Below are 27,623 nucleotides of genomic sequence, written 5' to 3'. Positions count from 1 at the left end.
CATTGCATAAATCAAACAAATATTGAATTTCTTAAACCAAACACATAGTCTTCATAAAGTTGTTGTAGAATTTATAGCAAATACTTTAATTTGACTTTAAAATATCACAGTCTCGGCTATTCCATTAAAGCAAACACTTTCAATATTGACAAATAAATTGGTATCCAGAGCTATGAAGTTCATACAAATACAGAATTGTGTCCTTAAAAAGTTGCTTTGTACTATTGGAAATATTAGAATGTACTAGAAATTTTTCTTGAAAGATCTTGATACTACTAATTGAGCTGACAGGTTCTTTGATCTGCTTAAAAAATAACAACAGATTGTCAGTCTGATTAGAAAGCCAAAGCTGCCAGCTACTTAAACAGTTGATCACTAATAATTGAAATACAGTGGCACATCTTCATTGCTGTGCTGTACAACTGAGATATATCTCTGAGCTTTCAATGCTGCTTGTCTGTGGAAAACAAATGGAGAACAATGCAATCTCCAAATAACATTGTACAGCTGAACACTAAATAGTTAGATATTGAATCAAAGAAATTTAAGCTCACTAGTTCACATCTAAATAACGATACATTGGTCTTGCCCAACCATGACTGAATCACTTACTTAGTAATTTTTTTACAGTACAACAGATTCAAATGTCTCATTTTTTTGCATCCTTTTTTTAAATACTTTAAAGCCTTGTCACTGAAACAAAACAAGAAAAATGTTTAAAATACATTTTTTTGCATCCTTTTTTTAAATACTTTAAAGCCTTGTCACTGAAACAAAACAAGAAAAATGTTTAAAATACATTTTTTTTATAAATAAAGCTTAAGCTAAATAGTTAGGATCAGTCATGTAATTAAATTTGTAATAGATCTAGACTAATAATAATAAATCTGTAGAAATATTTTCACCAATTGTTTTTGTTTAGCGCTATTTCATGCTTTTAGCTCTCTCAATAGCTATGATCCTATCACTTGCTTGGACCAGTTGAAAAGGAGGGGGGGGGGAAGGGGGTATCTGGGTGATGCTTTTTTTTTACATGCTGTTATAAAAAAAAAAAAGAAGGGGAATGACCTGAATTCAAACAAGATGACACTCTACCTGTGTGCTAGCGAGGTGTTTATGTAAATGGAATGTTTTATAGTTATCTATTGTTCCTTTGATTAGTTGGCAGAAATGAAAATGTATGTCAACTATGGTACAAATATGTTTGTTAGAAACTACAAATAAAAAAATCCTATAATTAATAGACAAAACTAGTTTCAGATGATCTTAGGCGACCTTTGACAAATCGTGAATGGACACCCAAACACATCACAACCACAGGTTGGGAATCCCTGACCTATGGCATTTTTCAGACATGCTGTTTGATTGAAATGTCCAAAAGATAATAGATTCGTTCCTCACTTATAATTTTTTAAATTATTAAACAAATACTGGTACCACGTTGTGAGACTTAAGTAATACAGATTCTATATCAACTAAGTATTTAGTAATTGGTCAGCACAATAACAACTATGTCTTAGTTTTACCTAACATGAATACATCCACTGATATCCAGTTGTACAATGTAATGGCATACTCCTGAGAGATACTGCAGACTCAAATCTGTTAACTGAGAGAACATTTTTTTTTATTCACTTAAATTATTTTGATCACTGAAACAATTTGTTTAAAATTCACTTATAATTTTTTACAATCTTTAGTTAATGAAATGAAAAGGCAGATAAGCTATCAAAGGCAGGTTCATCTATGGAACAACCAGATAGACCTGTTAACTACCTCACCCTAAGGTCAATGTTAGTCAACAATCACAAAGAGGAGTGGCTCAACCAATGGGCATCAGGAAACACAGGCAGAGCCATGTACAGAGAAATGACTACGCCTAACAAACTGGACAGTATTAACTTCCTCCCCCGCAAAGAACAATCTACAATCTTCCAACTAAGAACAGGACACACACCACTATTAAACTACCACTTGAACAAAATAAACTCCACACAACTACCCCTTTGCAGACATTGCGCCCACCCCTTTGAAATCGTAAACCATATCCTCTTTGAATGCCCCTCCCTAATCCACCTTAGGCAGACCCTACTTCCACTACAGCCCAACATAACCAACACCCTGTACGGCAGTGCTGAACAACTGAAGAAAACAGCACACTTTTTTTCCTTGGCACAGTCTGCAAAAGAGCTCACAGCTCAGCAGTAATAAAGCTGGCTAGAAGAAGAAGAAGAAAAAAGTTAATCTTTAGGTGTGGTGGTCAAGTGGTAAAGCATTTGGTTTCCGGACCGAGGGTCCCGGGGGTTCAAAACCTGTTGAAGGCTGGGATTTTTAATTTTGGAATATAATGGAGCCTCTGAGTCCACCATGCTTTAATGGGTACCTGATGTTAGTTGGGGAAAAGTAAAAGTGATTAGCCATTGTGATGGTTACATGACACCCTCCTTAACCATGCGCCACAGAAACAGATGACCTTTACATCATCTGCCCTATAGATCAAAAGGTCTGATAGGGAAACTTACTTTCTTACTTTACTTTAGGGCTTGATCACTAAATCCACTAGATCACTAAATCCACTAGATCATTAAATCCTCTAGAGTTTTTGAAAGAAGTAACTGCAAAGTGATGTTACACTGTTCCAATTATATAAGTTAAAACATGCTTCATTAACTGTTTTCATGTAAAAATATACAAAGAACTATTTCATGATCATTGAATCACTTACATGTTTGCAGCCAGACAAGTTCAAGGATGTTAACAGTCGACAATTAAATGCCAGGTTTTTTATTGCACTGTCTGTCAAATGCTTCAAAATAAAATTAAAAAAAAAAATAATAAAAAAAAAAATATAGCATATAACATAACAAAAAAAAAAAAAAAGGTGAATGACCAGAATTCGAACTAGTAACCTAAAGCTTTCTAAGGCTTCTCAAGCCGTCACAGCAACAACTCTGCTAATGAAGAGCTTATGAACATGGAAGTTTGTATAGTTTATCTATTGTTTCTTTAGTCTTATCCTATTTCATGCTTGTTTTCACTAAGCCTCAGATGATGAGCTATAAAGGGGACTAATTCAGCTTATAACACCACTTCAGTCAAGAACAACTTCTTTCCCTTGTTCTAGATACCAAACAAAATAATTAATTGCCAATAGTTAATAGTTTTATTGATTCTGGTGTTATCAGGTAAAAGAAATAATTGTGCGAAATTTTAGCTTGATCCAAGATAGGGTGTGGGAGAAATAATGTGGAAATATTTTTTACCAGACAAACAGACAGACAGAGTGAGTCAATATAAGCTTTGTAAATAGAAAATGAATAGTTGCTATAAAATTGCCTAAGTAAATAAAGTAACTGAAAGTTGACATGAATAAGAAATTTGTCTACATACCAGACAATGGGAGACATCTAGACTTTCAATGTACTTTGCTTGCTGAGCAAACTTCTGCAAACCCAGATCTGTGATGCTGTCATTATCAGACACGATTAGTTCCCTGAGTCTGGCATTGTGACCGAGAGCAGATAGACTCTAGATATTTTCAACAAAGCATCAGCTTCAATAATGTGCAAGACATTTTATAACTATCTAAAAAAAAATTATTATTTTCTAAAAGTTGATTTGCAAATACAGTTCTGTTTCACTGACCTGGTCTGTACAATTACATCCACTGACATCTAGAGCCACCAAACTATGTATCTGTCCAAGTAACTCTATGCCAGCTTCACTGACATGCTCACAAAAGTTGATATTTAAGTAGGTCAGGTTATGACATCTGTTGTAGAAGTTTAAAAAATTAGCTTCTAGAATTTTGGTTATGTTAAAGGTTCAATCACATAACGAAAAAAATTCAGTGATTGTAACAAACTTGTATATAAGTTAATAAACTTATTAAAAAATCAAGCAAAACATTAGGTTTATTAAAAGAAATGTTTACAAATCAAACAAAAACATAAAATTAAAATGCTATTTAACTTTAGTAAAGCCAATATTAGAATATGCATCTTGCTCTGTTTGGAATCCCTCAACTCAAGAAAACATAAAGAAACTAGAACAAATACAAAATAGACCAGTGAGATTTATAACAAACGAATATTCCATATTGATTAGAGTAACACCATTAGTAAAATCACTGAACTTAGAGACACTCCAGGACAGAAGAATAAAAAGTAAAGTCGCTATAATAGGTAAAACACTCAACAATAACTTACAAATAGAAGAACAAAACCTAATGAAATACTCAGAAAGACACAAAGATAGAAGCACATTTCTTATTCCATATGCATCAAAAAATTTGTACAAGTGCTCCTTCCCTAGTGCCATTTGAGAATGGAATGGGTTGCCTGAATCAGCAAGGAAAACTAACAACTTATTTTTTAAAAGACATTGATTAAAATGCATGACTAGATTGACACATCAGAAGTTTTACTGTACTTCTAAAGCTACATACCTACAATCTCTAGCCATGAATAATTTTATGAATATGAATTTGGAATTTTTAGGATACCATTGAGTCCACATGACATTAGTTAGAGAAAGGAGAGGCAGCCACATGACTCTTTTGTTAAGCATTGGCTATATAAAAAGATCTTTACATCTTCTGCCCCATAGATCGCAAGGTTTGGAAGGGTACTTTACTTTTTTTTTGCCCAACAAGCATTTACAAATGCTGTGTTCACAATTTTCAAAATTTAAAGTTGAATTAGCATATTTCTCGAATGACTCACTTTTTATGTAGGTTCACCATAGCCATGTCACCAAGTCTGACACAGTTAGTAAGATTGAGCTCCCTTAGTTTCCCAGCAGCTGCTCCTTCAGTAAAATGTCTGATACCTGTATCGCTAATTCTTTTAAAAAGTAAAATCTTTGAATAATATAACTTTTAAATATTTTGTGTGTGAAGGTTCAAAACATGAGATACGAACAAATTAGTCTAATGATAAAGCACAATAATGTCAGCTTGTTATATCAGTTTTCTGCAGTAGTGGTAAAAGTCTTTCAACTCTTATAAATAAATCTCTGTTGAACAATAATTTCTATCATAATAGAACTGACTCTAATCCCTACCATAACCTGATCACTTGAAGTGTAATAGAACTGACTCTGACCCCTACCATAACCTGATCACTTGAAGTGTAATAGAACTGACTCTGACCCCTACCATAACCTGATCACTTGAAGTGTAATAGAACTGACTCTGACCCCTACCATAACCTGATCACTTGAAGTGTAATAGAACTGACTCTGACCCCTACCATAACCTGATCACTTGAAGTGTAATAGAACTGACTCTGACTCCTGCCATAACCTGATCACTTGAAGTGTAATAGAACTGACTCTGACCCCTGCCATAACCTGTTCACTTGAAGTGTAATAGAACTGACTCTGACCCCTGCCATAACCTGATCACTTGAAGTGTAATAGAACTGACTCTGACCCCTACCATAACCTGATCACTTGAAGTGTAATAGAACTGACTCTAATCCCTACCTTAACCTGATCACTTGAAGTGTAATAGAACTGACTCTAATCCCTACCTTAACCTGATCACTTGAAGTGTAATAGAACTGACTCTAATCCCTACCATAACCTGATCACTTGAAGTGTAATAGAACTGACTCTAATCCCTACCATAACCTGATCACTTGAAGTGTAATAGAACTGACTCTAATCCCTACCATAACCTGATCACTTGAAGTGTAATAGAACTGACTCTAACCCCTGCCATTACCTGATCACTTGAAGTGTAATAGAACTGACTCCGATCCCTGCCATAACCTGATCACTTGAAGTGTAATAGAACTGACTCTAACCTCTGCCATAACCTGATCACTTGAAGTGTAATAGATCTGACTCTAAACCCTACCATAACCTGATCACTTGAAGTGTAATAGAACTGACTCTAATCCCTACCATAACCTGATCTCTCAAAGTGTAATAGAACTGACTCTGACCCCTGCCATAACCTGATCACTTGAAGAGGGCTTATAAAAGAACACAGTAATCTGTGGACTCAAAGACAACCATTAAATTAGATGTTCAAGTAAACTCTTTCTATTGCAGAAGCAGCATATTTGTCTTTTTAATTTCTTTCAATTCTATGATTCAGTTTCTCAATGAAAATGAAATAATTACAATGTAATGGTGTTTCTGTAAACTGTGATGTGGTAAAAAAGCTACCTATCAAGTAGGTTGAGTTCAAATCTTGACTTGAGCTGAGTTGTATATTTGTTAAGCGCTTTAAATAAAGCACATAAACTTTTCAGATTCCCATCTCCTACCCTTGGATTCACAAAAGAGATTGAACCATAGTGCAGTAGCATGCTCATAGCATGTAAAGATGCACTTTCTAAAAGCAATATTTAAAAGAATAAATTGATCTAAATATTTGATAATGAATATTATTTTACCTGACACAGTCGGCCATGTTGAGGACTACCAGATTTTTACAAGATGACAGAGATTTAAGTGTTGTGTCTGTCAATCGTTGGCAGTCTGCCAGGTAGACATGCCTTAAATCTGGACAAAGACGTCCAATTACTTTCATACTGGAATCAGAGATCCTGTTATTGCCTTTGAACAAAATGGGAGATAATTGCTGTAGAACATTTCATATTTGAGAAATTTAAAAATTTAAACGAATAAAAATTCAATAGCCACTAACTGACACTAATAGACACTAACCCAAAGACATTTCAGGTCATAATCTCATTCATTCTAACCAGTTTTAACAAGTTAAATTTGATTATACATACACACATATTCATTCTTTTTCTTTTCATGAAATACAGACATTACTTCAAAAAAGAAGATGATTATGCCCTACTCATGTCAATCTAGTCATGAATGTTAATCAATGAATTAAACTCTGCAAAGTCACTGGTTTTCCTGGCTGACTCAGGCAACCCTTTCCATTCTCTATTAGCACTATGTTTGTTAAACAGATATGTGAACACTGAACATACAAATGTAATGTGGTATCAGAACACACTGAGCATGTCACAGTAATAGGAGGACCAAAAGGAAACAGCCTATACAAATAATATTCATGAAAAATCATCTTCCACGGTTAATGTGATTAATTGGTCTTGAAAGACAAATAAAATCTTACCATCAATTTTAAGAACTTGTAGACTTTTATTGTGTGCAAGTCTTTTCAGTGACTCATCAGTCAGCAGTGGACAACCAAGCAGAGAGATAGTGTTGATCTTAAGACATTTCTCTGTCACTATCTGGCAATGTGATATAATGAAATCTAATTGAGTTTGAAACCTTGTAAAATTAATTCTGTAAGATGTAAAGTGAAGTACAATGGTTTCTGGGACAATTTTTCTTTTTATCTCTACTTCTGAAAATAGATTTCTAGGACATTTTACAATAGTTATAACTTAAATGGCAAGTAAAAAAATCTTGTTAGCATGGATGTTTTAACCAATAACCTATGTTATAATAAGTACTTTCTTAGCTTAGATACACATTATAGTTGAAAGACATTGAACACAGCCTTTAGTGACATCTGAGATAGTGGGGTTTAGTTTATTTATAAGTTATTTTATTGAGTTGGCATTAGGACTTTGAGGCGACAACATCAAGTAGTGACAGAGACTCGAGTGTGACTAGAGCTAAAGCGTTGAAAGATATAGACTTAGTCTTTCACATGTAGTTTGTGATTGTGTTGTGTTCGTAACACTTTCAATCTTTATTGATGATACAGCCACACAGAATACCCAAACACAGGCAGAACAATTGAAGTCTTACAACAGTTATGCAACAGGAGATATATGTCCAGTCTGGCATGCTATCCCTTTACAGCAGAGTCACAGCGTTTACAGAATATGATAGGCAGTAATAGTAATTCCATTATTACAATATACGAGTTTTCCCTTTCAGACCTTGCAATCTATAAGGCAGATGACTTTAAGGTCATCTGTTTCTTTGGCCAATGGTTAATGGACAGCAAAAAACACTGATGTCAAATATTGAGTTGGGAGGACTCAAGGCACCCTAAAAATCCTAAAATTGAAAATCCCAGTCTTCACAAAGATTCAAACCCAGGACCCAGGTACCCCTTTATTACAATACTACTACACATTAAGTCTAAATGCCTTAAAACCATAAACCTAACAATACTCTGCATGGATTCATTTCTAAGTTTTAAACTTACTTTCGGTAAACCCTTACTTTGAAGTTATTTAATAACTATATAAAATATGCATACATGTGCATCCTTATACTTTGAATAATATAAACATAATCATGTAAGGATTGAAAAATATGTATATTTCCAGTTACATAACCAATCATCTCCTGACTAGGTTTTCTTTTATACTAACAATCTACATTCAAGCAATGTAGACAATAGAACTAACTAGATTATATAGTTCTGTGAATAATGGCATTAGATTATTTGACTTTGTAGCTCTTACCATGACACATTCATCTAATAATGTTGGGAATTCATTAAGAATCAAACTCTGTAAATTGGGACACCCATCAGCAAGATACTGGAAACCTTGCGGTGTCACCTGGGGATGATATAAATGTATAAGTAATTGATTTTATTAATATAGTTAATTGATGAAGATAGAAAATGCTTTAGAATTTAATAGACTGAATTTTGAATATAGATAAGTTTTTCTTTTTTTTTTCAAAACTATTTTATCTAGAGAAGACAATGCGGATTAATTATTACACTAGAAGCAGTCAAGACATATTTTAAATTTTCACCAGATATCCAAGTCATAAAATTTGGGGGAGAACTTTATAGTGGCCTCTAGATCTCATTAATTGAAGTGTAGGTAGAATTATCTTTCTTGAGACCTAATGATGAGCTGAAAGGCTTTTTACCAACACCCAGAAGTGCGAAATGGCTCGTGAAAGACTTCTTAGTCTAGAGGCCTTTGTCAATCATTATAGGACATAATTATCTACTACTTGGAAGGAGCCTCTGTAATTTAAAGACAAGATCATTACAGACATTTGGGGACTCTTTATGCCTCTCTCAGTTCCTCTACTGAAGTAAAGGAAGAGGAAGTTATGATTCATTTCTCAGTTTACTTAACTATGTCCTTTCATGGACATTTTCAAAAGGATGGTGAAATGGATGCTGGGAAACATACCCTGGAGGCTCATTTTTTAAAATAATAGTAAGGTTATAGTACTTTGTTATATTTCAGTGAATTTTGCTGAATACAGAGTGTGAATGAGTTATGAATGGCCAGAAGTACAGGCGTTTTATGAGATCAAGAGTTAGGTCAGTTGATGAAATAGGATTGTGAAGTAAGTCAAAGACATTAGTGAAGTGACCATGTAACAAGTAAAGTTAACGAAGTAATAATGTAGAAAAAGAGTTAATAATCATGTACAAAGTATATACATATAGAAGTGATCAGTGTATTTCAAGACAATATGAATTGTATTACATGCATTAAGTTCATGGATACTGAATTGATCTTTATGTAAATAAATGTCACATTATAAAGTAAAGACTTGAGTTATCAAGTCGTGTCTGGAAGTAGTTCATGTAATGCCGTACACAAATGTTATGCCTACAAGCAGGTCATCTTGAAACAAGATGTAGATGTATCATCTTCATGCAAATAATATTCATTTACAAATACATGACAATTAGAATTTCTCACTAATTTAGTGCAATTGACAATGACAAGTAAGCATTTCATTTTAAAATCCTGCACTGACCTGTAAACATCCTGAAATGTCCAGATGTTGTAGTTTGTCATGACAATGCCCAATAGACAAGTATAATAGTCCTCGGTCAGTAAACTTGTTACAAAATGCCAAACTCAAGTATTGAAGGTTATGGCAGTTTCTAGAAAAACAAATATCTGAACATGAAAGATTATATATATACACCAAAAGATGATAAAAGATTACTAGTTTTAAAAAGAATTTTTTTTTTCTATGATTAAACGAATTAAAAAATAAAAAACTTCTAAATTTAAATAAATAATATCTATGTAAAATAAAAAAATCCTTTTATTTATTCCACTCTGTAAATTAAATAAAAAATACATGTATAAATTGAATAGATTAAAAATTAAATTTAAAAAAAATTTAAAAATGCAAATTTCTAGTAAAAATTTTAAATATCCCTGTAGTATGACAGAAAAAAATATTTTGAGAAAAAAAAATGTTAAAAGAAATACTTCCTCACAAAATTCATTAGATGCTAAAATAAAAATATAAAAAGGATAGCCTAAAAGGGATAGGGTTTCAGTCTTACAAAATATGTTACCCAAACTTAACCTAACATGGCATCTGTAAGAAAACACAAAACAACTTTGAAATCTAAAGATGTTTATAAGTGTGTGCATGCAGTTCACATGCATTGTTTGTGAAATCAAAAGTTCATGTTTTTGAAAGACCATAAGTAGATGTAGCCTCTACAAAAGTTCATGTTTTTAAAAGACCCTAAGAAGATGTAGCCTCTACAAACACATTCTAACATTTAAAAGTTTGTCATTTTTATCACAAGCTTTTGTCAAAGTCAAATCATTAAATGAATATGTGGTGGGTGCCTGGTCATGTGGTATGCACACTGAACTGTCATCTTGAGGGTTCCAGATTTGAAACCTGCCAGTTGACATTCCATGCCCTTCCTGTGGCAGGTTTGTGCTAGAATGTAATAATCTTCAACTCTGATGCAATGACCAAAACATGTTAAACAAAAAAAAAACATGTCACAAAAGACAATCTGATAATTTCTCAGCAAAATATCAATTGCAGCTTTACCCTACAAATTGAGTTCATAGACAATTGGCTGGCTAATTAATATGCTGATGAGTCTAGTTTTCACAATACACATACTCTTTTTTTTTTGCGGGGGAGCGGGCAGACAATAAACTAATCTTCTTCATTTAGATTCACACAAATATTTTACTAACTTGTTGATAACTCTGAGACTTGCATCAGTCAAGTTTGTGTAAGCTATGTTTAAATAAAGTAGAATCTTGCAGCCTTTTGTAACAATCTTAAAAGTCTCATCCTAAAAGGAGCAGTAAAAATATACATGTTTAAAGTAAATGAATATATAACGGATTCAAAGACATTGCCAATAATATTTATTAATATAATGTATATTGGTTATGATTTGTTTGTAAAAATTTAGCCTTAACATTATTTAGTTATAAAAGAAAATTATACAATCATCGCTGACACTGCATGATGAATAAACATACTATTTACACAATACATCAAAAACTAACTTAATAATATTAATTGAGAACAAATCAAGATGGCTGCCTGGTCATTTGGTTTGTGCTCTGGACTGTCTTCTCAATCATTTCAAATTCGAAACCTGCCTGCTGCCAACTCTCCCTGTCATGCAGGAGGTTTAAGCTTGGATGCAGTAATTTTAAATTCTGAAGTAGCATCCAAAACATGTGAAACATGTAATGCTAATTAGCAGTCTGATGTCAGCTCTGAGTATTAACACATCTGAGAATTATGTCTTATGGTATTTTTTTTTTATCTTTCCTGATTACTACATAGGCTACTCACATCTAGGCCAGTGCACTCAGACAGGTTGAGGTCCTGTAAGTTACGACATTCACTGACACTGACAAAACTGGGTCGGGACAGGCGATGACACATCCTCAGGTTAAGGTGAATCAAATATGGTCTGGCTTTGTACAACAGTCGAGTGACTATTTTGTCTGTAACTCTGTCAGAATATTTAATGCTCTCATTTAAGATAAACAAATAATTTATTTGAACAAAAATATTCACAGTGTTTACTACCATATTTCAAAATATTATTCATCTCATAATAAAAATGATTTGTGATAACATTATACAATTTGCAATACTAAAAACATCAAGCTATAGATTTCTGTCTTTGTTTTTGTTTTCTTTTACATAAAGTATTCAACATTAAAAGTAATTTTATAGTCAATTAGACCAATCAAATTTGACAAAAACAAATATATTGAAAACAAAATAAAATAAAAAAAGAAACTTCATATTGTAAAGATTTTGGCCTAGATAATCCTAAAGGAAAGAAAAAGAAATATAGGTTTATATACTAAAGAATAAATGAAAAATGATTATAAAAAAACATCATATAATGATGAAATATGTAAAAAGAAATATAGTGTGGGCATAAGAAGTATACCGGTACATTAAAAAAAAAAAGAACATCTATATAAAGTTTAAAAAATATACTTGTAGTGAGAGAAACAGTTTGTAGAGTTACATAAACATAGATTTATGAAATAGATAGTCAGTAAATGAGCATAAGAATAAAAAAAAGAAAATGATAGCATTATATAAAGTTGAGAATAATTCTGAATGAAATCAATCAACTGAAGATATTTAAAAAATCAGTTTTGATTTGATTCTATTAGATCTTTATATTTGTTTACTTATTCACATAATTTATATAAAAGTGAATTTAAGTTCTCTGATGAATATGAATTCTTTCTAAATTTTATTAAACTAGAAAATAAAATTGAGTTGTATTGGTGGAAGATATGTACAAGTTGTGCATAAGTGATACATTTTGTATTATATGTTTACAGAAAAATCTAAATACTAAGATAACATTTAGCTTACAAAAACTTTATAAAAGGGAGTTATCTGTATATGTGTACATAGAAAATAGGACTACAGAAGTAAGAAATAGAGTTGACAAATGAATTAAAACAGGTTGACGACTGACAGTTTAAAAATAGTTTTACCCAAAAGCAAATCTGCACATACGCCATAATGTGTAATAAATAAAATTCAGTTATAAAAAAAAAATACAATATTAATATTAAATCAGCAAAAATCATTTATTTAATCAATAAATTATATGCAATTTCAAATTATCAAATACTATTGAAACATCATACCTAATACAATCTACATGCTTACTGATAAGCAAAAGTTTACTTTTAGCCTAATTAAACTTTGTCATTATCATAGTTAAGGTAGCTTAAGTTTAGTTACCCCTTTAGACTCGAAATAAGGTGCCTAAAGCAAATGAAGTAGGACAATGTATGTTGTGAACAATTTTTACAAGAGTGATGTGGATGGCTGCCTGGTCGTGCGGTTTGCGCGCTGGAATGTCGTTCGGATTTATTGATGGTCGAGGGTTCAAATCCTGCCCGCTCCCATCCCCCGTCGTCCTGCGGGAGGTTTGGACTAGGAAGTAAAGTATCTTCGATTCTGAAGGAACATCCGAAACATGTAAAACATTTTACAAACACCAGCTTAAGTTGTATTTTCTTTGAGATTATAACATAACGCATTGTTTGGTACACCTTTACATCAAGCTTTCAGTGGTAAGTACAAGTTATAATATGCCAGGAAAACCAATGACTTATCAAGGCTTAAGTCATTGATTAACGTGCATGACTAGATTGACACATGAAATGCATAGGACGTAATTATCTTTTTTTTGTTTTATATAAGATAAGATAATCCAGCCAGAAAAATATTTCAACCATTCTTACATTTAATAGAATGAATGAATTAGTTAAGGTTCTAATACAAAATATATTTCTTAAAAAAGGTGTACATATTAACTTTTAAACTCGTCTGTAATGATATAATTATTTAGAATTTCCTTCTGTAATCAAACTTACAGCTCATTAGATTTGCTATATTGAATAAGGTTTATTTACCTTTTCTTAACTTTGTAGAAATCAATCTGAGAGTAAAAAAAAAAAAGTTTATTTTCTGTTAAATAATAAGCTTCAAGCTAAAAGAAAGCTTTAAATTAGATGATAAGAAAGTTTCAGGGAGCTCAAACCATCAGTCAAAGTATCACTTCCCTTATACTATCAAACATGCATATTAATTCCTTACACTATCAAACATCTATATATTACTATGTTACATACTCTGCTCCATAGCAAATTCGCTTGTGTTAGAACTTTCCAAAAGCGACACACACACGCACAGTTGACAATGTCTGCCACATCAAGATAACTGAATATCTGTGAAAATAAAATACATTGAGGGTTTTATTCACTTAAGAATTATTTCCTAATTAATTAATTATGGATAATAGTACACAAGCGCTTTACACTGTGTATGTCCTGCCTTTAAACTGCATCACAGTATATATTATATAAAGCATAGAGCATAAATGTTGTTTTTTAAGTGGCCCTCCCTTGAAAGGGGAAGAGACGCTATTAGTTTTATGTGTCCGTCTGTCCGTCCCATTTAGATCTTATAAACTAGAAAAGATATTGAAAATCTGACATCATGATATTTTAGACCTTTCAAAGTTCTGATGCAATGGCTACTTTTCTCTTTTCTGAAAGCAAAAAAATTTATTCTTAAAATTAACTATGCAAGCAGTTTTTTCATAAAAATACACCATTTTTACAACTATTCACTATTCAAAAGTAATAAACACGGGAGATTATTTAGTATGGGAGGTGACTATATACCATATTTTTAAAACATTTATGCAAACGGTTTTAGACTTTTGTTAAAAAATTATTTTTTTTATAAATATAGTGTTTAGTTCAGTAAGTTTTGTCATACTAACAACTACATCCACAAAAAAATTTTTTTTAAGGAGAAAAAAATCTATTTAATATGCATATAAGTGGAGCATAATTTAAAACAACAATAATAAGTAGCACTGCCCGGAGCACATAAAACACTTTACAAACGAAATGCAAATTTTTTAGGGAATTTTTTTTTCTTGAGGCTTTGAATAAGAGATTGACTGTTTAGAAAACAATTAGATCAATTAGATATTCATTATATGACATGAGTTAGGCCAGGTTCACATCTAACTTCACATTCACTTTCACCTATACCTTGGTCTGCTGGACCATTGGGGCACCCCATAAGATCTGTCAACCTCCTTTCTCCATTCTTCTCTGTCATTTGCCTTTGATAGAATTTCATTCTGATATTCTTTCTGGAAATATTGAAACCTGCTATTTTTATCTGCCTGGGTGGACCACTTCGGGGAACGATTTTGAGTTTGTGTTTCCACACAAACTGTTTTTATAGCCTTGTTTTAACTATCATTTCTCTGAAGGATGTGTGCCTAAACATCAGACAGCCTTCTAAACTAATGGCTTTTGACAAAATATATAAAGAACAGCTGGAAAGGATCTAACTAGAGAGGCTAATGGATGTACACTATAAGTTGAGATACATAGAATTACATAAGAATGAGTGCAGTGTTTCACATGGCCATGCTAACCCAGTTGTGAACTGCATATTTTTCCACATCTGATGTCTGCCGGGGTCTATATAAATTTTCCTTTAAGTCTTCTGTGCCTGTCTTCTACACGAGCTTTTCTTAGGGCCTCAAATCTGTTTCCCTTGACGTTTGTGAGAGCTCTCCAATGGTCACTTTCAGAGACCATATTCTGTCATCTACTTTCCAATATCCCAGTTAGGGCATAATGACACCTGAGTTGATTGTTATAAGACCTACGAGGGGCACCTCTGTTATACCATCTTCCTTTAAGCTCACCAAAAAATATCGTCATTCAATCATAGAATTACATCGAAGCAGAATTAGATTCATGCTAATCAGTCTTGGTAACAAATAATGTTTCTACTTTTGTACAGTCACAGCAGTAAGGTTATATTTTTGCTCAACCATGAAACCTCCAATTACAAAGTTAAAAAATAAAATTCCAATTTAAAAGGAGATAACAATGGAACAGATCAGTAAAACATTTTTAAACATTATTGAAAATCTTTAAATTTCAAGTTATAGGCTTATATTTTTAAAAAAATCAGTCTGTGCAAGTGAATTTCAACATGGAAAAGTATTTATCCTTCACAGTATCAAATACATTGCTGAAAAATAAATGAAGGGTTTTATATAGCTCCACATAGCTTTCAAGAGAATATAAGATTGAACAATTCAGTAGTAGGCTGTGTACTATTGATTGCAAATACAAGAGGACCTTTAGTAACAGAGATGAAACTTGAGACATTTTTTTAATGAGCATTAAGCTAATTATAGGAATAAGGACTAGCCAACCTGAACAGCTATTTTCCATGGCAAAGTGGACACACTGTCCCTAGCCTCACCGGTGCCTTCCCCAAATGCATCATCATCATCCACATTTTCACCACGCTCAAGTCTCTATAAGAAACCAAAGAACACAATTAATTTGTGAGTACACTTAGGTTTCCTTTTTAGATATTTTAACAATAAATATGTGACAAATTTATTTAGATTCAGAATTTTCAATTACATATCTTTACAAAAATTTGATATATTACTTCTAAAATGTGATTATACTTTATGTAATATAAAAAAATATTAAAAATGTTTTTATCTGTTAACAAGTGAATCTCTTTATTAAAATTTAAATGAAACTTGAAACAAAATACATTTCAGAAGAAATCTGGTACAATTTGAAATATACAGTTAGAAAAAAATAATGATGTCAAGAAATAATGTAGCTGATTATGCAGATTGACTTAAAAGACAATTATATATGAATATGTAGTGTTCAAGCATTAATAAGTCTCAATTATAAGTAGTTTGTACTGTAAGTAAATAGACATTATATTCCAGATAGGATATAGATCTAACATTTCTTTTAAGAAAGACCTACAATGGGCTAGCAATATGGCTACAAGACATCAATGTGTGAAGTGAGTTCCATTTTCTTAGAATTAATATAAGTTGCTTTTGACTTCTGATTCAAGATCAAATGTTAATTACATGTGCAGTAATATTATATTTATACCTGAATTAATCCTGTGTTAAAAGAATGCTAAAATGATTTCAGACCTATAAATTGTATTGTATCCTCTTTGCAATATCAAAGTGATATAAACAGTTATGTTGTTTCCTATGCTTAAACAATGACTATCCTTTAGCTTAGCTGCAATTCTCTTGTCCTATTGTGAAACAATATATATGGTATGGAAGGGAAAAGGTATTACTCCTCAAATATTTTAGAAATATTTTCATATGTTGCAGAGATGATCCTGTTCAGGTGCCTTGGATAGTAACTACGGATACAACATCTTCAATAGATCCAAACATAACATTTCAAGTCAATCAAAGCAAAATAAAAGCTCAATAAATAAACAGAAAAGTTTTCAGACTATGAAATTATGCGTGTAGGTGTTTAGGTAAAAATAAATCCAGTTCTCTTCTATAAAATGTGAGAGTGATATTAATTGGTACATTACCCCTTGCACAAAACATTTTTTAGGAAATTATATATGTAAGTGTGAGTCAATGTAATTGTTACAGAATATCATAATGTATATTGTGTTAATATCATGTTAACAGTTCTCAGAGCTGAAACAAAATAATTGTAGAATGCATATACAAAAAGTCAGAAACAGGTGCACAATTAAAAAGACAGAAACCACAGCAGACCAGAGTTATTTACCTTTAGTTTCTGGATTTGAGAGTAAAGACAAGAAAGTGTGATATTAGTGCAAGTGGAATCAACTTTGGGGGTGACATTTTTAAACTTATACAGGTTTTAATCCATAACCTATTTAATAGTGAGGCTTGTAAAAAGACTATTTCCAATGTGTCAAGTCATCGGATAAAAGTATCATTTTAAATAATAAAAATTAGCATAAAAGAAAAAAGTCAATATTTCATATTTCTTCTTCATATAGACAGTATTGTTTTTTTTGCTGACTCTTTTTTTTAGACTTTTTCACTGTTGCAATACCTGTATCAAGAAACTGACCATGTATATCAAAGAATAATGTGATATGTCAGTGGATTCATGTGTAGGGAGTATAAAAGAGGTGTGCATGACCTTTTTTTTAGATGGGAAAAGATGGAAAAGAAGACAGTCTGTAAATCTAGTTGGCATGTGCTGTGTGTGGGACTAAGTTCCCATTTATTGACAGGCATTTAGCATTATATGTATCTATGTTATGTGATGAGTTTATTTGCTTGAATAGAACATTGCTTGCACTACAAGAGTTTCTTGTTTATTGATTGCTAGCTTGCCATGAGGGTGAGAACATAAAACCAGATTTAGTAGTTTCTTATAAAATACAGACGTTACTTTAAAATAGAAGATGATTACGTCCTACGCGTCATGCATTTAGTCATGCATATTAACCAATGACTTAAATTCTGCCAATTCATTGGTTTTCCTGGCTGGCTCAGGCAACCCATTCCATGCTCTAATCGCACTAGGGAAGAAGGACTATTTGTACAAGTTTGTCCTAGCATATGGGACGAGGAATGTGCCTTTATCTTTGTGTCTTTGAAAGTATTTTATTAAATTTTGTTTTTATATTTGAAGTTTTAGTTTTAGTTACTGGACAGGGGTTTGCAAGTAACCAGCAATCTAACTCCTAGAGACCCCACCAGAACAGCTCTATATAGTCGATTTGTGACAACAGTCTTTTTTTTAATCTTAAGCATCTGTCAGCTTACTTAAGAGATGAACAATCTAAAGAGAATAGCACCAAAGGAAACAGTAAGCACTAGCATTTAGATCTGATTAAAGTTTAGATAGTAATTAGTTTGTGTGTCTAAATAAAAAAAAGAGTCAATAGATCATGACAGAATAAGAATATACATGTAGTTTGAGCTAGAATAGCTTAAAAATAATTTGGTTATATAATTGTTTAAGAATTTAAATGCAAATCATATTTTTTAAAATTATCATCTCCGACTACATCTCCCTACTTGTTGAGCTATGTCATGCAGCTAATATGTAAAAAAAAAAAAAGCTTCTGGCAAAGGTCAGTTTATGAAAGTGACCAATGCACATGGGTTAGAGAAATTTTAAAACTTATTATGAACATTGGAAACAACAAAATATTACTTAGTAAAATTTAGGTTTCACAGGAAGAAGGAGGCAGACTTGTGAAAAAAAGAGAGGAACAGAAACTTTTAAGAGTTCTGTATTAAATTTGGAGTAAGATGGTGGATAGCTATTGAATGTACTCCCCTACTTGTGTTAAACTTTTTGTTTCACTCATTTCATTTTTTACGTAAATCACCATCATCTGTCCCTTGACTTTTGTCGTAGGGGTGGTGTTACACTTCGCCCAACCAAATCCCTCCAATTTTCCCAGTCAGCACCTGTTCTTATTATGATATCAAGAGAAAGGCCGGTCCATTCTTTACACTGTCCAGCCAGCTTTTCTTCGGATGACCCTCTGTGCTCCCTCCATTCAAGCTTGAATGAAGGCAGGACAAAAATGACTTCTTCCATGAATAGGTATGAAAGATCTGTGATCAGTTTTACCTTGTACACAGCAACTAATAAATACATCATCAGATATATTTACTGTGCAAGAGGGCAATACAATATAAATAGACTGTTACAACTTATGGTCTTATATTTCTTGAAAATGTTTTTGTTTTGGTCAAGTTATTTTAGTGTTAAACATAGTTACATAGTGTTTAAACAGTAGTACATGTAAAATATATCTCTTGTTATTGATGAACTCTAAGGCAGACACTATTATCTGGCATGCAACAAAGAGATCTGTAGTAGCAGAAGATGATTTAAAAATTGATTTTATATTTAGTAGCTCTAAAATGACAATATGCAAATGTATTAGTACTATCATACAGAATCCACTTGGCCTTCAAGATTGTCAGCATCTATAAGGGAAGAGTCTTTCATCAGTGTGCCATTGTAAGTACTGTATTGTACTTTCTTTCCATAAAATACTTCAAGGAAAAGATTCTGTTTCAAATTGTTTAAACCATGATCAGTATATGAACCAAAGCATGCTCACTTTGGAATGACAACACAGATATATAGTAAACATTAAGATCACAATTTTTTACATCTGGAAAACTAACAACATTCTAGAGTAGCATTAATGAATGTAATACAAAAAGTTTGTTGCTAAGGAGGTGACTAGTTAACTCTCTACTGTGAAAGTTTTGCTTGTTTCAGCCAATGGGTTATACACGTGGACAGTTTTTATTTCCCCACTCATTGTCTTCTGATATTTCACAAAAAGCTTGGTCTTATGGTATGTGCATCAGAATGTCATTAGTATGGTCCCAACTTTAAACTTTATGGGCTACAAAGTCATAAACGTTTCTACAGTGACGTCGTAAATGTACAAAACAAATCTCAATATGTAGGAGTGTTTTAAACTGAAAACTGGTGAATAAAATTTGAATTAAAATGATTATTAACTTTTTAATAATTTTTAAATAAGTGCTAGCCGTTAGATGAAAAGAACACAAGGGGAGCAACTATTTAAGGGAAGAGTTTTTTAAAAGCCTACTTTTATATAAAACAAGATTGTCAAAGACCAAAGTATGGTTAATATTATTTTTTTAAATACTGTAAATTTTTATCCTGCTTAGTATTTCATGTTTTCTTGAAAATAAATTGTAGTCCAAACATTATGTCAAAATATTTTTTAACTCCCAACTCCTTTTTTTTAAGTTATTCAAAATTGTATTCTTTCAGTCTCTCAGAGAATAATATTTCATGCAAAATTGTATTTTACTTTGGCATTAAGTGAACTACATTAAAACAAAGAACAAACAAATCCTTTGATCAACAATTTAAAAAACAACACCCAATCAGTGAATGCTCAACAAACAATTTACCAAGTCCCTGGAGGCACTTAAAAGTACACTGTAGGTCATGAGAATAAATTAAATTAATATCCTGAGAATAGCATTCCTATCACCTAAAAATTTGAGTCATCAAAAGAAAAAAAAAAGTTAAGCCTGTTTCATGAAACATTAAAAGTTAGAAATAACAAACGCACTCTTCAATCATCGCATATAATTTGCACAAACAAAATTGTCATTTTACTAGCTCACACACACACACACACATTCAAATTGATTGTTCACAAGTTGAAGTATGAGTAAACTAAATGATATATGAGCTACTAAGAAGGAATGACAGAAAGACAGGAAGAGTGTGACATGTGACAGGAAGAGTGTGACATGTGACGGTCAGAGTTTTAAAAGTGGGATAAAGTTTCGTCACTCAGAGACCTGTTTGTTCATTATTAAAACCATCAAATTTTAGTAACTGCTTTTAGACCCAAATCTGTTTGGGATGAGCAGGTTATAACAGTTATATGACATTATACTAAAGCAGCAAAAACATTAAAATGAGATAAGCTGAGATACTTTATTGACTATCCTAGAAGTAGAGATAAGCTGAGATACTTTATTGACTATCCTAGAAGTAGAGATAAGCTGAGATACTTTATTGACTATCCCAGTAGAGATAAGCCAAGATACTTTAATGACTATCCTGGAAGTATCAAATAAATGTAATGATTACATAAACTGAATAACTTTACAAAGAACAGCTACCAAGTTTTGTATCAATAGTCACTGACATACATACAAAGTCTTACCTCAAAGTATTCCCTTTGCTTCCTGGCCTCTAGTGTATGTTTGTACCAAGCCTGGAACATAACTCTTCCGATAGACACGTTATAGACATGTTGTATTTTGTTGAATGTCACTACACGATTGAAATGAAAGAATTATTTTTTTGCATGTTAGAAAAATAAATAGTTTAATGAAGATTAATTTTGATTTATTTGGACATATGAAAAGAAAAAAAAATTATTTACTTGCTTGTCGACCTTTTCTGTATTTAACCCAGTCCTGCAAAAAAAAAAGCAAAGCATTAAAAATATGTGACATGAGTTTATATGTAAATATTGCTGTTTCATGTTTAGCAAAAAGAAATGTGGTATCGAATATACTTTAATAAAAAATTAAGTTGTACTGAAATATTGCTCTATCAAATGGTTATGATTTAACTGAGAAAAGTTTATTCATTTTTGAGCAAATGGTGGTAGAATTGTATGTTTTGTAAATAGCAGTTTTTCTATTTTACTTAAAAAAAATATTACGTTCGACCTTTAAAATATGCAATAAGTTTGTAGATTACCTTCCATATTTTTAAATGAACCAATAAAATTTGATGCGCATGATGCTGCGAAGCTTGGGAAATCTTTTCTTGCAAAGCTAATTGTTTCTCTTTCTTGTGTAAATGGTATTGCATCATGGCACTACCCAAGACATAGAAAAGAACAGTTATGTAATAAGCACCTTAATAATTACAAAAAAAAAATTCTGACCAACACCTTTCTCAGGAAGATTCTTATGATATAATTATAACTGTATTGGGAATGGGATAAGGTTAACTGTGTGACATCAGCTGATACATGTGATGCAGGCCAGTAATACAGGTCAGAGTGCTGCTTATCAGTCAACAGGTCCACTATGTCAATGCACAAGGGACAGTACTGGTATGAAAATTACATGTATTTATCACTTGTGATATGGTCATTTGATTGTACAGCTTTTGGGACCAGAGACAGAGTGCGTAAGAGAGACAGATTGGTTCAGCACAGAGAGTCCACAGTGAAGTCAGACAGCAGTAAAAATCCAGAAGTAGATAGAGTGAGACCAGAAGAGTTTTATACTACAGTACTGCTATGGAAAGTGAAGCATTTGATTTGTAGTCGGCCTATCATGTAGCCAATTGTTTGACTGTTGTATTGACTGTCGATTTATTATTTTATTAAACTGCCACAAATTATTTTAGAACTCTTTGGTTGACTGTTGATTTATTGTTTTTATTAAACTGCCACAAATTATTTTGGAACTCTTTTTGTCAAGTTCTTGAGCTGTTTATGTTGTGTTAAGCAGTGTTTGCAGAGAGCCTGATAGAGAGAATCATAAATAAGGAACTGTGTCAAAAGAACAAAGCGCATTGAGAAAAATATCCTTTGGAGCTGCTGGACGAATGGCCATACTCTTCACAAGCCTACATCGCCTATCACAAGACATGCTCTCACCTGGAACCCCTTAGAAAAGAGGAAGAGAAGACAATCTAGACATACACAGCACAAAGGTTTGAAAGCAGATAAACATGAGTACAGTTGAAGAGACTCCCCCAGAAACCAGATGCTGGAGGAAGCTGGATGGTTTCTGTTGCCCTAGACAGAACCACAGGCAAAGATGATGTGATCATAAACCATTAAATGAATCGTAATTTCCAATAATGAGAACAGAGAGATAATAACTCTTGTTTGACAAATAGTCTGGGTATTTCAAATTGATGTGTTAAGGTAATTTATTTTTGTAGCTAACTGGTTTAAATATTTCAATGACTCTTTTCTTAATATTGTTTTCATCTGTTATTATTATAATAAAACTAAAACAACTTTTTGTGGTCAAGCCATGTTTAATTCCTGACTTGTCCCCCTTTGAGGCCCTTGCGGATTGTTTTTAGTGTGGAGGATTTGCTTTAGTAGTTTCTCCAGTTGCCCTATTAAAGTTTTGGTCCTAGTTAAGCTTATAGCCCCAACCTGTATGCATTCCTCCAAATTATGTTAAATACTGGTGGTTATTAAATCTGGTGTCCACTTCCAATAAATCATGTTTCTCCACTTTAAAATGGGTGTCCACTTCCAATAAATCATGTTTCTCCACTTTAAAATGGGTGTCCACTTCCAATAAATCATGTTTCTCCACTTTAAAATGTAAAAAAAAAAATTAATAAAAAAAAAAGATTTTTGAAATAAGTTAAACTTCTGTTTGTTCATAACTTACCAAAAACACATTTCTTTGAGTTTATTGTTGTAGTGAGAGTAGGCTGCAGTGTACATTTCTGGAGTTGGCTGCAAGGTAATAAATACATAAATACATTTGTCATTATTTTACTGACTTAAAATTGTAAGTAGTTTTACAAACCAAATTTTCAGCCAAAACACAATTATATCTGTTGCTAACAAATATTCTTTTATTTAGACAGAATGAATAGAGTTTATGAAAAACATAAGTGTTGCCTTTGTTATTATTCCATTTATCTTCAAGTGTTTACAACAGTATGGACTTCATTCAATGCTCACTAAACTGCTACACATATTAGAATGCATGTAAAGGTTTCTTCTTTTTACAAATAATTTTATGGCAAATGAAGTTTAGTTCAACCATTTCCTTGACAAGCATAAGGACCACCCAGTGCTGCATTTAGACATAAAAAGGCCCTAAGCTATTTGAGATAGGGGGCTTTTTTAAGTCAAGCTATTATGTGCCAGTGCTAAATATTTTTATGGGGGTGTAAGCTATAGCCTGTATTGTCTTTATGTAACTCTAGCCCTAGTACCATCCCACTAGGAACTTAGTCGACAAAGAGCGTGATCTACAGCCACTTCACATCACCATTGTCAGTTTCACTCAGTTTAATATGACAAGAAAAAAAGAAATTAGAGCTACTCATTACAGTTATAAATGTTAGGAAATATAAATTAATGTTCATCTAGGAATTATATTACCATTAGCCAATCCTCAAAGTTGAAGATCATATCTAAATTACTCTCTGTAACAATTCTATGGTGTGGCTTCATGTCTTCATCAATAAACATATCCCTAAAATAAAAGCACAAAAATATATATCTATCAAAAGAAAAATACAGAACTCATTAAGAGACAAAGCACACTACATCATTAAATAGCCTTAAATTTATTTTATCTCCAGGTTATTTAAAAGAAGCTATAGAAATTATGTAATACAAAAAAAAAAGAATTCAAGTTCTTATATTTTATTCAAAATGTCAATCATCCATTTTATATCAAATAAATGGATTTTATTTGAAATATAATTAACAAGCACACACCTGTCATATATAAACATGCACCCTTTCCCCATACAATACATACAACCCCACAGTTTACACATTTGATACACAAATTTCCATATAAACCCATACATTTCATCCCTCCCACACAGACTCCCATCTCTCCCAATATTATCAGAAATTATATTCATACTAATATAGATGATATTGTAATAGAAGCCAAATGTGCAATGCAACTTTAAAACCCCAGCTGTCAACATATATCAAAATACTTCTAAAAATGTTCTGAGAAAATTTACTTTTGAAATATATTTGTTCAACTCTAATATTGAAGATCTGAAATATTTAATGCATTAAGATTTTTAGACCTGGATATAACATGGAATCACTTCTTATGATAGCTGTCACTTAAAATTGAATGCACAGCCTACCAAGTTACATAAATGTGATGATGTTAAATACATATGAATCCTACAAATTTTAAATTAACTTTGTACCAGTGTAAACAGTCCAGCCCCTTTTCCTTTAAGTACATCAACTTCTCCAAGATAAATGTCAAACAATCCTCAGGACACATGATACTCAAACCTGATAACAGAGCCTGAAAATATACAAATTAAAGAAATTTCTCTGTACTGAATGTTGTATAGAAAAATTTTTTTTTTTTAAAGCTTTATATTCACAATTCAAAAGAGCTGTAGCCTTACTGCACTAGCTCTAAGTGCAAGAAGGACAAGTGGTAAGACGCTTATCTTACATATAAAAGGTTTCTGGTTCAATTCTCTGTAAAGTCTTGATTATAGGGTATCTACTACCAACTCTGAGGAAACTTATTCACATTACATGTTGACTTAGTCACACAACACTATTATTATCAGAAAACAATAAGATTCAGAGAAATTATTTCATAATTACTGAAAAGGGATATTTCTCTTTTTTATTCCATTAGTTTGGTTTGTAGATTAATATGACTTTAGAGGTTCAGAGGGCAGCCTTTATAGAAGACAGATGCAGAAAATATTAGAAAAACTTACCCCACCCCCAGTAGACAACAGCTTTGCCTGCATGAGTTGTGAAAGAATATGCAGGTCACAGCTGGGTTTGCGTAGCCATGTGAAATACTGCACTCATCCTTTAATCAAACATATTGCCAGTATACTAAAAAGTTATTTTAAAATAATAAGATCTATATATTTTTTTTAGTCTGAAGGGTATAGCAGAGTGAACTAAAATACAAGTTTTGCACACCCAGCTATGATTTGCATGTTTTAGAGGCTCTTTTCAAGTAATTGCATTAAGCAGCTATTAATACTAATTTAGAAACTATAACTGTTATTTATTTTTAACTCTTTAAGCACGTTAGATTTTGAAGTAGATTTATGTTAAGAAAAATTAGGGCACACCTTCATTTAAATAATAATATAATATCTTTGAGGTTGTACAAATAAATTATACATAAGTATACATTAATAAAATATAGGCCTACATTAATCTAGGTTTAAGAATTCTATCTCAAGATTGCTTTTACAAGATTAGAATTAGTAGAATCATGATTTAAATCTTTAATCATTATTTATAATAAGTCTAGAAGAGAATCAAATTAAGATCTGAAGCATCTCAATTTTTAACAAACAAAAAGTTATTGAAGTTAAATCATAACAGAGCAGTGAAATACAAATGAGCAAAATGGATAATTCCTTTCGAGCGTGGAAAATAGTTATGGAGTGAAAGAGTTATTGAGTTCTCCTTAAAACTAAGAAGATTTCTTATAGTTTAAAAATAGACTTGATATCTAGATCTAGATTATCTAGATGATAGAGACTAGGTCCAGAAATCATTCTTAGACTTAGATCTTCCCGTGCTGTTTGCCGCATTGGGCGACAAACTGTCACCACAAAGATCTGTCTCTGGAAAAATGTCTCAAGCCTCCTCCCACCTGGTGTCCACTGTTATGGGGACGTTTCTGTTTGCGCTTTCCCGGTATTGGCCTCCATGTCATTCCAACTCTTAGTATGCTAGTTCATTTTGTCGGAGAACATGTTCTACAAACCTCATGTGACGCTCTGTCACAACCTCACTAAGTGGTTGACTCCCATTTCAGCATAGGATTTCCATGTTTGAGACCTGATCTATATAACTGACTCCCAAAATCCGTCTCAGCCATTTTTGATGAGCCACATTTAGAAATCATTACAGATCTAGTGTAAAAGATCTGAATTTATCACCAAATAAAATACTTTGCTACCACAGGCTTAGATTCTACTTTAGGACACAAGGAGAGCAGTTCAGTACATGAGTTGCTTGAATCAGCCAGGAAAACCAATGACTTAGTACAGTTAAAGTCATTGATTGACATGCATGACTAGATTGACACATGAAATGCCTAGGATATAATTATCTTCTTTTTTGAAGTAACATCTGTAATATCTTATCTTATATAATACAGACATATAATATATAATAAGATCTATATAAATTGTGTAAATGGGTCTAAATCTAGATGTATAATAAGTATAATATTATAATAAAAATATAATATTTTATATATTTAGGGTATATTTAGATCTCTAGACTCTAGATTTAATTACAATTAAAGTAGTCATTATAATATCTATAATCCTACTGGTAATCTATAATATAGATCTATCTAGATTTTGAGTTTAGATCTTAGTCTAAAAATAAGTCTACTACCAGAGACAGTAACTAGATCTAATCTAGATCTAGTTCTTAGACTTTAGAGTCTAGATCTAGACTAATGATTTATTTTGTATTTATTTGTAAAAAAAAGAATTTTTCAATTTACGACAACTATTATTGTAAATAATTCAAATAATTGTATTGTGTGTTGTCATATTCATCATATTCAAATTCAATGATATTGTGACTGTGAATGAAATAACCTCGTAAATATCTGGTAATCTGTTGATCCTCAGATATTCTCTGAGCTCAGGACTAACACCACGCAGTGATGCAGCCATTCCTTTTTTGTTTCTAAATCTCGACAAGATTGTCACAAGATCTGTCTAGTTTTTAGCGTTACAGTGACAAATGATAGAACTCCTATTTAGCCGCCATGTTTGTTGATAGCAACGCTTTCT

At 32.1% G+C, this 27,623-nt stretch overlaps 1 protein-coding gene across 2 annotated transcripts; it reads right to left on the bottom strand.

The window, feature by feature from the left end:
• Window positions 1–54: 54 nt before the first annotated feature.
• Window positions 55–27,623, bottom strand: LOC106066211 (dynein regulatory complex subunit 6-like). Of its 2 annotated transcripts, XM_056027010.1 has the most exons (24): window positions 27,426–27,623; window positions 25,023–25,126; window positions 24,223–24,316; window positions 23,498–23,565; window positions 21,828–21,948; window positions 21,505–21,538; window positions 21,283–21,392; window positions 19,509–19,625; window positions 15,968–16,072; window positions 13,845–13,940; window positions 13,626–13,651; window positions 11,518–11,680; window positions 10,902–11,002; window positions 9,697–9,826; window positions 8,424–8,522; window positions 7,109–7,229; window positions 6,408–6,570; window positions 4,725–4,844; window positions 3,646–3,772; window positions 3,391–3,528; window positions 2,726–2,806; window positions 1,527–1,609; window positions 613–693; window positions 55–457 (listed from the first exon to the last, which is right to left on the bottom strand). In XM_056027010.1, exons 1-24 carry the CDS (start codon window positions 27,501–27,503, stop codon window positions 376–378), a joined length of 2,442 nt encoding a protein of 813 aa, XP_055882985.1. In that variant the 5' UTR covers window positions 27,504–27,623; the 3' UTR covers window positions 55–375. The 2 variants fall into 2 exon arrangements, with proteins under 2 accessions (XP_055882985.1, XP_055882986.1); XM_056027011.1 differs by lacking the exon at window positions 19,509–19,625 and having other exon boundaries at window positions 27,426–27,622.

The sequence above is a fragment of the Biomphalaria glabrata genome, chromosome 4 (genome assembly GCF_947242115.1).
Source record: "Biomphalaria glabrata chromosome 4, xgBioGlab47.1, whole genome shotgun sequence".
In the NCBI taxonomy this organism is placed as follows: domain Eukaryota; kingdom Metazoa; phylum Mollusca; class Gastropoda; family Planorbidae; genus Biomphalaria; species Biomphalaria glabrata.
The sequence above is the reverse complement of the archived record's forward strand: the minus strand, read 5'-3'. Positions and strand labels throughout refer to the sequence as shown.